Source organism: Genypterus blacodes, unplaced genomic scaffold, assembly GCF_046128005.1.
Source record: "Genypterus blacodes isolate CSIRO-AG114 ecotype Tasmania unplaced genomic scaffold, CSIRO-AGI_Gbla_v1 ptg000111l_1, whole genome shotgun sequence".
Taxonomy (NCBI): Eukaryota; Metazoa; Chordata; class Actinopteri; order Ophidiiformes; family Ophidiidae; genus Genypterus; species Genypterus blacodes.
Genome location: NW_027466915.1, coordinates 5174725 through 5188950, shown reverse-complemented (window position 1 = coordinate 5188950; position 14226 = coordinate 5174725). Strand labels below are relative to the sequence as shown.

Sequence of the window (14226 nt, the reverse complement as noted above, 5' to 3'; positions counted from 1 at the left end):
ACTGTTGCTAAAAATACACTGGTCATGTCTCCTGCTCAGTCTTCAAGGTGGAGTATGTGGTTCTTCCTAGCACTAAATGTACTTTTTCCATTTATGAAAATCATTTTCACAGTACGCTAACAGTTTCTGTCAGTAGATACAGACTGATCACTGACAATAACCTGTTCATAGAAGAGCAGAATGTCATATTCAGTCAGATAATGATTACCTGAATGTGATTAAATAACTTTCATTTAAACATCTATTGTCGTGACTTGTCTAACCTCATTTAATGCTAATGTTGATCAGAATGCTCATAGGAAAGAACACAAAACGTATATTTACAAGCTGCTTTTCCTACCTGGATTCTAAACACTCCCAGCTGTCAGTTTGCTCTGACAGAGAAGGAATGAGCTGATGTGATGGTTGAATCTATCAGTTTCAACTTTATTCCTTTATGCAGATTGTGAGAACATAAGTTGTTTTGATTATGGTTAATTCGATATTAATTACACACTTATCTGTAGATACCAGGTGGGTTGGAAAGAACCAGCGTACCTTTGTGAGGTTTGGAGGAATTTGAAGAAATTTGATGTTACAAATTCAAAAGGCAAAATGGAAACACTCAAATCAAAAAAAGAATCACAATTTTTTTTTTTATACTTTGCAGTGAGTCGATAAAGAATGGTCTTTAGAAAAGACATTACCAGCTTCCACTCTCTCTCTTTCATTCTCAAAGTGTAACAAAAACAAGGAGCTCCGGGAGAGAAGCTTTCAGGCTGCATGTTATGATTGAGCAGGCACATATGGAGGGAGAGAGAGACACAATAAGAGTGTCATGTCATGAGACATGTCTGTGTTTCTGAACAGAAGGAGATCTCCTCTTTCCTATGCTCGAGGAGACTGCAAAAATGAAGTGAATATTTTTACTGCAACTTTTGTCTTTGACATACCAAGTTGTGTGCTGAGCTAATTGACTGGCACAGCATGAGTTTGTCATCCATCTTAGTCACAACAAAGCGGGAGTGTCAGCATCCATCTCAGTCATTGTTTAACTTTTGCTCAGATATAAAAAAAAATGTGTGTGTAAGTGAGTGAGTGTGCAAGAGAACATGTCACAACACCATTGCCACCACAGAGAACAAAACAAAGCTGATCACATACAAGGTACCACATAGAGGGCTGTGGAAGAGTGTATGCAGAGACAGAGGTCCCATGGCTTTAACAGGGTTTTAACCACCACTTAGGGCTTTAGAAGTAAGAAGCTCTCGCTGCCTATAAAAGGCCATCCATGCCATTAAATCATGGCTGCACTAAGTAGGCCTTGCACGAGTGTGTGTGACTGGACCGAAAACGCAGCCTGGGTTTGACTAGTTTTCCCTTTAGGTGTCTGATGCCACAGAGGTGTAAGATGACAGGATGATAATATGCAGGCATCTCCTGTGCTATGTTTCCCATTTATCTGCTCCACATCAACACACCCTTGTAAATTGGTTGTACAATTTTACAATAGCCACTTTTCCACTGCAGTATCTAGTTCTGGAACTTTTCAGGCAAACTACAGGAACCAGAGCCAGTTTGGTTCCTGAAACATTTGTAGTTCAAACTTCAGTTAATACCACAGGTGTTAATACTTCTACAAATCGAAAACTTTTAAGATCAACCTATGCCTTTTTTCAAAGCTATGATAACTGAAGCTGGGTCTTGTTTAAGGGTATCGAGTGTAAACTGCAAGTTCAAAAGACTTTGAACTTGCAATTGCAGCCATATACATTATATAGTGCTAAAGACTTCCAAAGCATGCTGCAATGTTTCAGGGTTTTGTGTTTTCGTAAGTTTTTCCACGAGTCCCAAAATTCAATTGAACAGATTCTTAAACACTTCCCAAAGCACTCAGGCATGCGTTTTTGGTTGATGTGTTTTCTTTACCCGAATGAGACAGCAAATGCATCCGTAGGCGGAGGCTGTCCAGGAAGCTCTTCCCGCACAGCTCACAGCCATAGGTCTTCATTCCACTGTGCATCTTCCTGTTGGCAAAAAAACAAATCAGACACATCACTGAGGGAACTGACTGCTCTGAATGCGGCAAAGCTTATTGTACATGCATGTAAGTCAAGTCAACTTAATTTATATAGCACCATTTAAAGAGTAAGGGTGTCACAAAGAACGTTGCAGGGGCAATCAAGCATAGAATATGAACAGAAAAAAAAATAGGAAGAAAATAATAAAAACTACATGAAGGCAAGTCTACACAAATAGGTCTTGAGCGTTGACAGTTCCAAAGTTTATGAGCCACAACATCAAAGCCACAGTCTCCTTTAGGTTGCAAAATCTGATCACAGGATATCAGAGACCTGATGGTGACATGGGGCTGCAGAGCTCTATAGGATGGCGAAGGGCTTTTAGGAAGTGTAGTAATTGTCCAGAGTTTTATTCAGCTTTCAAGACATATTGCTCAAAGCTGCAGGCAAAGATAATTGTGATCTGCAATGAGTTGTTGTTTTCCAGTGAGCCTACATTAAGCTCACAAAGTCAGCCAAGACAAAGGGTCAACATTTGATTATGTGGTAAAGGCCTTGAAGGTTAGTTAACTAAATAACACCTTACAAATGAAAGCCGTGTCTCCCGATTCTCTCTCTTACGAAATCTTCTACAAAAGACCCCACGGCTCACTACAAAGCATTTCATTCTGGATATATATCGGAAAGTGTTCAGAAGCAATTAAGGTGACACCAATTGCACCAACAACAACTGCTACAATGCCTTATGCCTCCAAGGAACTTTAAATACTTGGCCTTGAGAATACCACACACACACACTTATTTGTAAATAGACTGACAAGCAAGACTGAAGAGGTCCAAGCACCCTAACGCTATAGGTAAACTGTGGGCGGTCGGGCTAGATGGAAGAGAGTGGCATTTCAAGTTAACAGCATAATCTTTTGTTGCATGTTTTCAGACTTATATTTAAGGATGAGCTGATACTCACTGGGAATGTAGAGATAAGATGTCAACTACACTTAATATATATGTTTTGAGCAGAGAAAATCCATGTGGAAATCACGAGCTCACTGCGAAAAGATGCTCTTGAAATTTGGCAAGAAATTAAGTAAATGCCTTACAGTATGTTTGTATTTTAAGTGGTGAATGCATTTTGCATATGCACTTAGTTTGTACATTACCTAGATTTGTAAAAGGTCCTCCAGCATAGAAGTATAAACACACAGACTTTAAACAATCTGCCATGGGAAATATAATCTTTAGAGATATGCTAAGCACAGTTGTGATAATTAAATAAAACTGGCAGCCATCATGTCAGGGACAGGCTGATTCAGCTGATATGATGATTCAGAATGTTCACTAGGTAAGGTAGTGTGGAGTAAATGTTAGATATAAGATAAGATGAGATAAGATAAGAATTAATGCATCTGACCGCAATTACTGCAGGACTCCATTATTGGCCGCTCGATTAAAAATTATTAGGCTCCCGAAATCTGAAATTCACACATTCACGTGGCTTATACCAATGAATGCAGCAGCATAATAATGCAGAACACATTAATATAGGTTATTTAAGTAGGAGCTTTAAAATTAGTATGTTGTTAACCATTAAGTGTGTTGTTTCATTATAGCACCCCCTAACGGTTGTCAAGTGTAATTTTTATTTATTTATGTGTGAATAGACCTCATACTTATCTACCCTCTACATTTTACATTTGCAGGTCTCACCTTTTGGACCGCACATCAGTTATAGGGCAATGCTGGTGTAATAATAATAATAATAATAATAATAATAATAACACAAGCAAAACAATAGGGTTCAATCATTTCGTTCCTGGACCCATAATGAGTAAAGCTTAGATTTGTCGCACTGCCAGACAACAAATACGCTGAGCCATTGCCTTATTCCACCTTTTTAAAACAACAGTGCACATTTTAATGCAAAACTGAAGAAAATACCAAAAAAGGAGTGAATTCTCATGATCTGATTTATGGTTGAAAACAGGCTTTTGCTAGACAAGAGAACATTTAACACAAGAACTTCACAGTCTCTGACTCAGGCAATGCGATTGAGCGATCGTCAATAGTCTAGCACATTCTTGGGGAAACAATGCCCTTGATAAGGAGATCAACTAAACTTTGGTGAGATGACAGCCATCTATCTTAGTGTCTCCCGAGAAAGCCACAGAGCAGGAAGTGCCAGGCCCCAAAACATGACTGATTGATATCAGATGCAAATGGATTTACAGCTCTGTTTTGTGCCTCGAGACGGATAGGGAGAGACAGAGCAGTCATGAGAAGAACAGATAGAGATAATGCACATTCTATGAAAATTGCCGCAGGAGTAATTTACAAAGGAAGTCCAGTGTGACTTCAGGGACAAATCGGTGAAATTGATCTTTCAAAGGCCTGGTAGGAGGTAGGGTGATAATGGAGATGGGGAACAAGCAGGTGGATTGAGCAAATCATGATATCCATAGTGGTGAAAAGACACCCTGGAAAATAAAGGCAGACTAAGAGCCCTTTGGCAAGCAGTGAGTAATTAAAAGGCTTTATAAATGCAAAATGTCTCCATGAGGAAAAGAGAGACATTGGAAAAGCCAAAGGAGAGGGCAACAAAGAGAGAACTAATGCGAAATGACTTAAGATAAATTGCTCAAAAAATCAGTTTTTTCACAAAATCAAAACAATCACATTTATTGCACAGCATGTGTGTTTGATTGTTCAACAATACAATTAGGACCATTCCTCCAAACTTCCCCGAAACATTGTTCAGGGGTCCAGGCTGGGGTGAAGGGGGTGATATATCGGGGGGTGAGGTGTCCTTGTGTTATTTGTTTGTGTGGAGTTGTGACAAGCACCATTCCTATGACCACCTTCAGTTGGCAAGAAGCTGATGCATGACAGAAAGGATGAGTTTCCTTTCACCTTTGTTAGGCGGCAGTTCTAGTCAGGCTTTTGCACTAACCATTTACACAGGTCAGGGTCAAGAGAATCAGCGAATTGGCATCTACCTTCTTCAGCCAGTGCTCACTAATGGCCAGCTCTACACAGCCTTCTCCAGGGGAAAGAGGGTCAGCAGCGTGAAAGTTGTCACTGATTGAGATGTGGAAAGCTGGCTCTTTGTTCTAGTCTTTGATTAATATTCAATCAAGGAGGTTGTGGTTTCACCCGGATTTGTTTGTTTGTTTGTTCTTAGCAGGGCTATCTGAAACATTCTGAACTGCTTTTATTTGGTGGAAGGGTGGGTAATGACTCAGTACCTTAATATTGAAAAATCAGATTGTGAATGTGGATGGATTTGATTTATCTCAATTTCATATGTCTGGGCTTTGGAAGAGGCAGTGGAAATATTGCCAAACTGCTTTAAATCAAATGACTGCTTTAAACTCACATCATCATTTTACATCATCCCACCCAAAAAATGTACCAACAACAGGCAGAACCAGAGCCTTGACAAGTTTGCACTCATTTCTCATTGCTTTTCTCAAATCTTTATTTCCCCTCAGCAACCTTGAGCACACTTGTCTTCCCGTAACTATCCTTTCATCTTTCTTAATTTGTGCTTCCATCTTGCGTTCTTGAACAGAGCCATAAAAAACAACTTGAAATGATGTTGGTAAGGCTTTGAGGAGAGAAGGATGGGAGGGTCAAGATAGAGGGAAGAAAACATTCAAAGATAAAGGGAGGGAATTAATAGTGGTGGGTAAGGGGGTAGTGGGTGGGACTGGGTGAAGGGGGTGAAATATCAGTGTCAAGATGGTACAGGAGAGTCAGCATTTCACTAGTTGAAATAAATGACGATGCATGATTTGTAAATCTCACAGCCATTTTAAACCCTTCACCTTCCAGCTGTTGTTGCTGTTGTAAAGCGTTTTTATGAAATGTTTGTATCCTATAACGGCAGATTGAGGTCCGCACATGTCCATGACGGTGTAACTGGACGTCCATTTAAACCTTAGTGTGTCTGCCGCAGGTTATATTCTTATCAAGACTTATATGCCGTCGGCAATAGTTAAGAGTGCAGGCCGGGAAAAAACAGGTGGCCAGAAAATAATTGTGGGCATAAAAACAGGAAAGGGGAGCCCAAATCCTACTGTATGTTTCAGCAGAAAAACATTTACCCAAACAAACAAAAATGCTCTCATAATGGTAAGAAGCACTCTAGTATTTAAGATCTGAGTATGGCATCAATTCATAGTTGGTCATTCACAGACACAGCAGCTGCGTCTGTATCAGTCCCTGTTTCAGGCATAACACGCATGGTTTGTAGCTTGTGTTAAACCTGCACCACAAACCAGCGCAAAAGGCTTTGTACAGTACATCTAGCCATTAAATTAGATACCTTTATTAGTCCCACACAGGAATATTTCCGCTATTAAATGAGACTACATGAATGATTTGTGAAGTCAACTTATCATTAGGAAGTTCTTGTAGAGAATTACATGCTATTAAAAGTGTGCTAGCATAATTCCAACACAAGTGCTACAATAAGATAATGCTGCGTTGGGACACTCATCGGAAGGTTGTAAATACCACTAGTCAAGTGGTACATATACTGTAAGTTCAGCTTCTCTGAAGAAACAAGACAACGCACCAGGACATGTTTTTCAGTTTTATTTACCACTATTTGCCGCTATTCCCCCAGCCCAAAAGGTTCAAAGGTCGTGGATGTGTCGCAACTGGTAAATCTGTGTTGCATACAGAACTCCAAGATTAATAGGACAGTAATTAAATTTTTTATTTACCAATTTCCCTCACTTGAACACAGTATAAGCGGCCATATTAGACACTGTGCATATACACGCAATGATGCCATTGCATATTCATTGTCACCAATTATCTCGGTGACTGGATATGCTGTGAATGACTTATGTGAATCAGAAACTTTACATTGCCCTCAGGTGTGAATAGGGAGTTGTCTGTTTCTGTGTGCTTGCCCTGCCATAGACTGGCGACATACAGTATCAAGGGTGCACCCTGTCTCTGGCCCAATGACCGAAGGGATAGGCTCCATAAATCAGCACAGAGAATGGATGCATAGATTACGACAACATGACAACAATGTATGATTACAGTTGGAGGAAGGAGGAAAGAACATACAAAAAAGAGACCTCTTTCTCTGCGAAGGGAGCCCAGAGAGGAGGTGGGACATGAAGTAGCGAGATGAGTGGCATTGAATAGGTTACTAGGAGTGGTTAAGACAAATAACATTTTTATAATTTGTTTTGAAAATATTTAATTAGGGTCACGCAAATAAGTGAGGCAGATGCAAGCATCCAACAGAGGCCCAAGTTGAGATGAGGGGATGATAGGTCATTGTCACCACATCATTACTGTGAAGTAGAGCAACTTAATCTGCTAAAATAAAGGTGATGGATAGAACAGAAATTGAAGTCCCACCATTTCACTTCTACAAAACCACCAAACGGATCCAGGGTGTTCGGCTCCAAAAACCTTTTTTCAGCCAGGATAACTCTGAAGTGCTGGCAGTATAGTACAGCAGCAGACCTCATTGAGATGCAGTGAGAATACATGCAAAGGGAGCTAGAATGCCACCATAAAGGAACATCCATGAAAAGGCTTGAGTTGTTTCTCTCCAACAAGCGGAGACACAGATAGAGGTAGATCCATCAGGCACAGCAGAGAGGAGGGCCACTCACGCACACACTACAACCTGTTATGGTGAACAAAGCCCAAATGATGCAAGAGACCATTCGGCATCACTTTGGTGGTCAGTCCTAATGTGGCGGTAAGTGATACAGCATTGCTACACCACATGCAATATCAAAGTTCCACAGACAAAGATGGTGAAGGCAGGAAGAGCTGGACAAGGAAACAGCAGGGTTTATGTTGGGTTCAACAAAAATCAAGAAATAATATATATATACATGTAAGAAGCAGAGTAACACCAGAGTAACACCAATGACTCCTCCCCTTTTTTACTGGAGAAATAGAACAAAACGCAGGAGTATATATTGCTGAGGTATATATATATATATATATATATATATATATACATATATATATACAGCATATACATATATGTTTATATATATATATATATATATATGTACATATATATGTATATATATACGTATATATATATGTAAGACATATATATCTGTTTGTCTTATGTCTTATATATAAATTAGACAGTCTAAAGATCACACTAGAACATTTTATTTGCAACAGATAGCATTTCAAACATGTCTACAGAAGAAGAGAAAGGCCTGTGTTTTTACCGCAGAAGTCACTTCATTGCTGATAAATGTCATGCTACATGCTAAGTATAACGACCCTCAAATGTATTGTGAAAGGGTTGCTTGTACCATCAAACACACCCATATTTCAGCAATTTATCGCACAAATACACACATACACACAAAAACAGTGAGCATGTGTGTATTTTGTCATTATTTAAAGAGGTGAATCTCAGTGTGATTACTAAATCTGTTTTTCAAGAGCAGCATGACCAGTTTCCTTCATTTTGGTGTTGATGGTTTCTGATCCAAAGCTTTTCACACAAGACTACATAAGTACATGTTGTATTGTTTGATGTTAGGTGTTAAACAGTGAAGAATTTGAAAGAAAAACAGAAAATCTGATTCAGGCATAACTAAAAGGAGGGCTGAAAAATAACAAACTCATACTGCCTTGAAGTGCTTCTCAGAAGAAACGACCAAAACACTGAATTTTAAACATGGAAGTACGGCAGATGGTTATACTGCTTTGGTTATTTTATGTAAAGAAATATAATTGTTTCAAGCATTTTCTGCGATATCACAGAGAAGCATCAATTGTTTTTTCTCCCCGCAAAAAAAGGTGGAAAAGGTTGTTCCATCACAACTGGTTAACTCGTGTAAGAATGTATATAGCACACCAACACAGCTGAATTCCCCCCCCCCGCGACACACACATATGGCATTCACCAACAGCTGATGTGTGATTATTAACATTTACATTAGTCCTCAATTTGTGGGGTTCAGTCAGATCGCACCCACCCTTTCTGTCATTTTCTCCTGCTTTTGAGCCTCTCCAATTCTATTTGCCCCCTCTTTCTCGCTATGTCTTTGCTCAATCCAAATGTCTCAGGCAGGCTCGTGTAACACCAGTCGGCATGGGCTGTTTATCCCGAGTCCTCCTGCACATATCAATGACTTGGCCCCCCGTTCTCCCCGCCAGGGAGACGTTCATATAAATTCAAGCCACACTCACGAATACCGAAAGCACTCGTGCTGAGCATAGATGAGTAGCAAAGGAAGAGGAAAAGCGGAGAGACAGAGAGATGGTGAGGAAAGAACAACAAAGAGACAGCCATTGTCTTTCATCCAGTGAACTATTTAGAATACCACCAACATTAGCACCCCCAAATTGACCTTAAGGGGAGAAAAAAAAGCACCTCACATTATTGGGGCAAAAATGTATAAAGAATAAAAAATGAATGAGGCAACAGTAAACATGTCATCCTGCTTCAGTACTGCAGTCCCCATCTAGTCCAACCATATCATCATATTATTATCACTATTATATAAATATCATAGTTTATAGTATAATCATTCCTGGTTTTGTTAGCGATCCATGTGTAATGTGTAATATGAGAAGATTCCCTAAAAATAAGTACCAAATGTTTGTAAAATTAGGCCAAAGCTATTATTCATCAGAACCGTCGGAAAGTTTGTATTCTCAGTTTTTGTGTCATAACTTAAAAAAATTTAACACAACCATATAGAATTTGAATCTCAAAATGCATTTGTGGGTTGTGTGCATTGTGGAGTTCCTAATTCAGAGAGACAGATAGATGTATCTTATGATAATAACAGGTGACACTGAAGGGAGAAGGTGACCTGAAGACCACAGTTCAAAAATCTAGACTGGAAAGAATACAATTTGTCCCACATGAATCCCTATTCTGAAGAATGTTGTACTCACACCACTGTGCTGAGCAGATAACAATACTACATAGATATAACTACATAGGAATGAATGGCAACATTTTAAGGCACCACTGCCAGCAGGCTTATACCACCATCATACCACCACATGCTAACTTTCAACACCTTTTAACACGTGAAACTTGTCAGGAAAGCTCGATACGTTACCATCTTTTTTTGCTTGCTATCAAAGGTTCACCACATGCAACCTTCTCTGATTCGAGCTAAACATGTTTGGTATTTTAGACCAGGGATTTGAGGATGACAAAGCTTTCTGGGCTGTGAGTTAAAGCAGTTGTGGACATACAATACAAAAATGAGTTTGTGTGTTTTTAGCGAAAAAGGGAAACATGCAGCACACAAGTGCATACAGGGCCGCTTCAGTAAAGTCATTCATGTAAATGGCAGTGTGCTCTTATCTTAGACTTGACTGGTTAAATAAGGATTAGAGGGTTAAAGAAAATACAATTCTACATTTTTGAGAGAAAATACTGTTTCCAATAAACCCAAATGAAGAAACTCGGCTTCCCCTGCAATCTTTTGCTCTACCATCCTCCCTTTTGTGTTACGTCTTCTGACATTCTGACTCGGTTAAAAATACTACCAATGAAATATTTGAGCCGATGGAACAAAAACTACGGAGTGTGTAGGATCAGGTATAAAATATTCCTTTTAAAGCCCATCTCTGTGATAGACACCAGGCCCTCTGCTCCCATCCACCCTCGTCTTTTAGTTTCCGCATCAAAAGCCTGTGGTGTCTGAAAATAGCATGTCAACAGTTCTGTTTCATGTTGTCGTTTCTCTTTTTTATTCTCAGCAATGTTGCCAGTTTGCTAGAGTCCTGTTTTTCCCTCTACTCCTGCTTTCTTGATCTGCGAGAGAGGTTACGGAGTTTCAAGTCAAACTGTTGACTCGGTGTGTGTGTGTTTGTGTCTGTGTGTGTGTATACGTCTTTGAAGTAGCAGAACTTTGGTGGTCTATAAAAAGCAGCCAGACACAGTCTTCCCTCTCTGCTCATACATTATGCATTCGTATCAGCTTCCCTCAAGTGACAAAAAAACCTCAAAGATGTCTAACTTCCATTCTGAAAGCCAAAGAGAGAAGGAAATGTGTTATTTTGACTGACAGCATCAAGCTAAGCACCTGTTACATCAATAAAAGCACCATTTCTTAAGAAGATAACAACTTGCATGATGGCACAGCACCCGCAAAAAACAGCGAAATGCAGATTGCAGCACAGAAGACTTCAGTGAAGGAAGAGTTTGAATTTGATGAGACTGGATGAAACGTTGACAGTGTGCAAAGGACTTGCCACCTGTTCACTGACTTCAGATCTGAATGTGTCACATCAGTTCAGGGCAAAAGATGAGATATATGATTGATGGTTCATAAAATCAGTCCTTGAACTTGGATTTGAACTTGGATTTCACTCTACAGGCCAACATGAAGGGTGTCAGTTAAGCCTATTTCCAGAGAGCAGACTGGCAGCAGGAGTTCAACCTATTAGTTTCAGTACCAAAGGGAGGACATTATATACCACAGCCTTGTTTTCCAAATTATCTCCATGTCCTGTTCTGTGATTCTGTCCACAGTATGACACAAGATCAGAGACTGGGTTTGACCTTTTTGTCTTTAGCTTGTCCAGACAACGTTAAAAAATTCTTTAAGTCACAGTTTTTCTGAAATCTAAACTCTTCAACAGTATGTATGCAGCAGCGTATGAACTGTATGTGTAGATATGCGATTGCTACATTACAAATGATATTGCTGTTCAGCTGTTGCCTCATTATCAATATTTCATCTGTTGCCGTTTGGAAAAGGGAGAGGAACCTCGAAAAGTGATTGTTGTAGCAGTGTCAGTGAGTACAAAGCGTTCAAAAGGTAATTATTTCGGTATTTGGACACATCTCTGAGGCTATTATGCACTGCCTCTGGGATTGCTTTACTGTACAAGACAGGACAAAAGATAGCACTGTGCTGTGTGTATGATTGAGAGAGTGTGTGTTGTGCTTGAGTTGTGTTTATCTATCTGTGCAAAATAACAGAGATTAGATTATTAGTAGCACAGGCTGCATCTGTCTGGAGGGGGGGCAATAAAGGGACTTATTTTGACAGTTTAGAGAGCCACAGGCAGGTTGTTTTGATGCGTCTGACCTCGTGGGCGAGCATGCATGCGTGTCTGTGTGTGCTGACGGGGGTGTTCAGGTGACAGCCGTGGCTCTCAGCCATCTGCACTGTCATTCACCACATGCACACCTTCCAAGAGTTGCACAGCACCCATGGGCATCTCAAACAGCCTCAGCCAGAGCTCTGCAAGACTGCAGCAAACAAGTCAGGCTCATCTTGAAGAGAAAGATGGCAATGGGGAGAGTGTGGGTGAAACTGTGTGATGCTCTGGTATGTTCACGTACTTGTCACAGCACCCATAATGCGTTTTGCTTTCCTCAACCTACAGTACCTTCATCCTGAGCTGTCAAGAACATCCAGTGCAGCACATTTCCAAATCTACACTTATGTATGTGTGTTCTCTCTACACAGATTGAGTTTAAGACTAGCGCAACAATTTTGACGGGTTGTACATGTACATTGCATATGCCCTCTGTAGATCTGCAAATGTGAATACAATAGATATTAGATAGATCTTCAACTATAATATATTTAAAATCATACTGTAAATGCAGGTACTTGAACAGGGTTTGACATGTCATTGCATTATTCTTGCTGTGCAACATGAAAGCACTGTGGGTAGAATTAGAGCTGGGATATATAGGCAAAACATATTCATCAATATCTTTTTCAAACCTTGATGATTGGTGATATTTTATCTGTATAGCTCAATATTAGCTGAGAAAGACCCACACAATGTCATGCGTTCTATATGCTGCATGGAAGCTGTTTGAGGAGCATCTTCAGAAAACACGTTCAAGTATCTGTTTACGCCTTCCATCCACATTAAAATGGTATTTCCCACCCCCATAAACAGAGTTAACAGAGTGCTTAACTCTGAAAAAGCCAGGTTATTGTTCTTGTGTAGATGCGGAAGCTAGAGCTTTCCAAATACGCTGATGATACACTTTACAATCACAGCTGCTGTGGTGTCGATTGCGACAAGCTCTGTGGGGTTATCAGCCATACCAAGAGCACAAATATTTTACTAGTTCTGTACAGACCAGTGTGTCTCTGTGCATGCACACCAGCAGGAGTGGATACTGCGTTTTCAGGCATTGTCGTGTGGACAGCTGGCAGCTCACACACATATATACAGTGTATTTATGAAACGTTTGAAGTTGTATTTGATGCTATTTGAATATGAGTATATTATTTGAGTATAAAGTGAGTGATTTGAGTATTTAGTGTATAATTCTTAGTTTCCAAGGTTCTCTTCATCCAAGATATCTTTTCTTTTTTTTTTACTATTGTTTTTATTGAAGCAAACCTTATACATGATATTGCGCATACAGTTATAGGATATTTTGGATGTTTTCTTATACAGGGAAAAGGAGAGAGAGAGAGAGAGAGAGAGAGAGAGAGAGAGAGAGAGAGAGAGAGAAGGGGAAGGTTGTATGATTATTATTGTTGTTGTTGTTGTAAAGTTAATACGTAGACCCTGAGGTAAAATAGGCAATATGAGGTACAAGTAGATTGAAATTGAAACAACCGGAAGCCACGGCTGCTCGAGGTTGTGAGAACATGGCACTGTAGTGTGGAAGCAGAGTCCAGGATGGCATCAGTGATGTTGATGCAATGATCGAGATTTATTTTTGCTGTAAAACTTCCATTGCAAGTTTTTTTACTAGTAAATTCTACTTTGTGTGAGTATCTGAGGTGATGTCCTTTATCTTACCATGTATGTTACAAAATGCCTGTAGGTGAGGTAATACCTGTAGTGATTGAATCCTGTCACATATAGAGATGCACACTATCCAGTTAACAGATGCCAAGAATAATCAGGACACATAACGTAACAACAAATATAATTTTTCTAATGACCTCCTACACTTCCATCTGGATTCCTGTAATCCCTTTGTGGCCATTTGCTGTTTATCATACAGTTTGCACAATTCATGTATTTTTACTATATATCTTTACTGGTGTCACTGAGAGAAAAATTATCTTCGTATCTCATCTGTGGAGTAAAACAGCTGAAAAGAATGGAAAGAAACCAAGAATTTCTATTGACTTGAATCAGTGATTTTGTACGCACAGCAGAGGGTCATCTGACAGTTCTGGATTGTGAGTTTCTGGATCTAAAAGCAGAGCATTTGAGACTTTTTGGTGGGCTTGTGGGCAGTTGTAATTTAGGCATTGTTAAT

At 39.7% G+C, this 14226-nt stretch overlaps 1 protein-coding gene across 2 annotated transcripts in view; it reads right to left on the bottom strand.

Annotated features, from left to right (window-relative positions):
• Nucleotides 1-14226, bottom strand: part of zbtb16a (zinc finger and BTB domain containing 16a) — a 116339-nt gene that overhangs the window by 66541 nt on the left and 35572 nt on the right. For both annotated transcript variants that reach the window (XM_076161300.1, XM_076161299.1), the window contains exon 3: nt 1909-2006. In XM_076161300.1, the coding sequence (XP_076017415.1) occupies nt 1909-2006 (98 nt within the window). The remainder of the gene's footprint in view (nt 1-1908; nt 2007-14226) is intronic.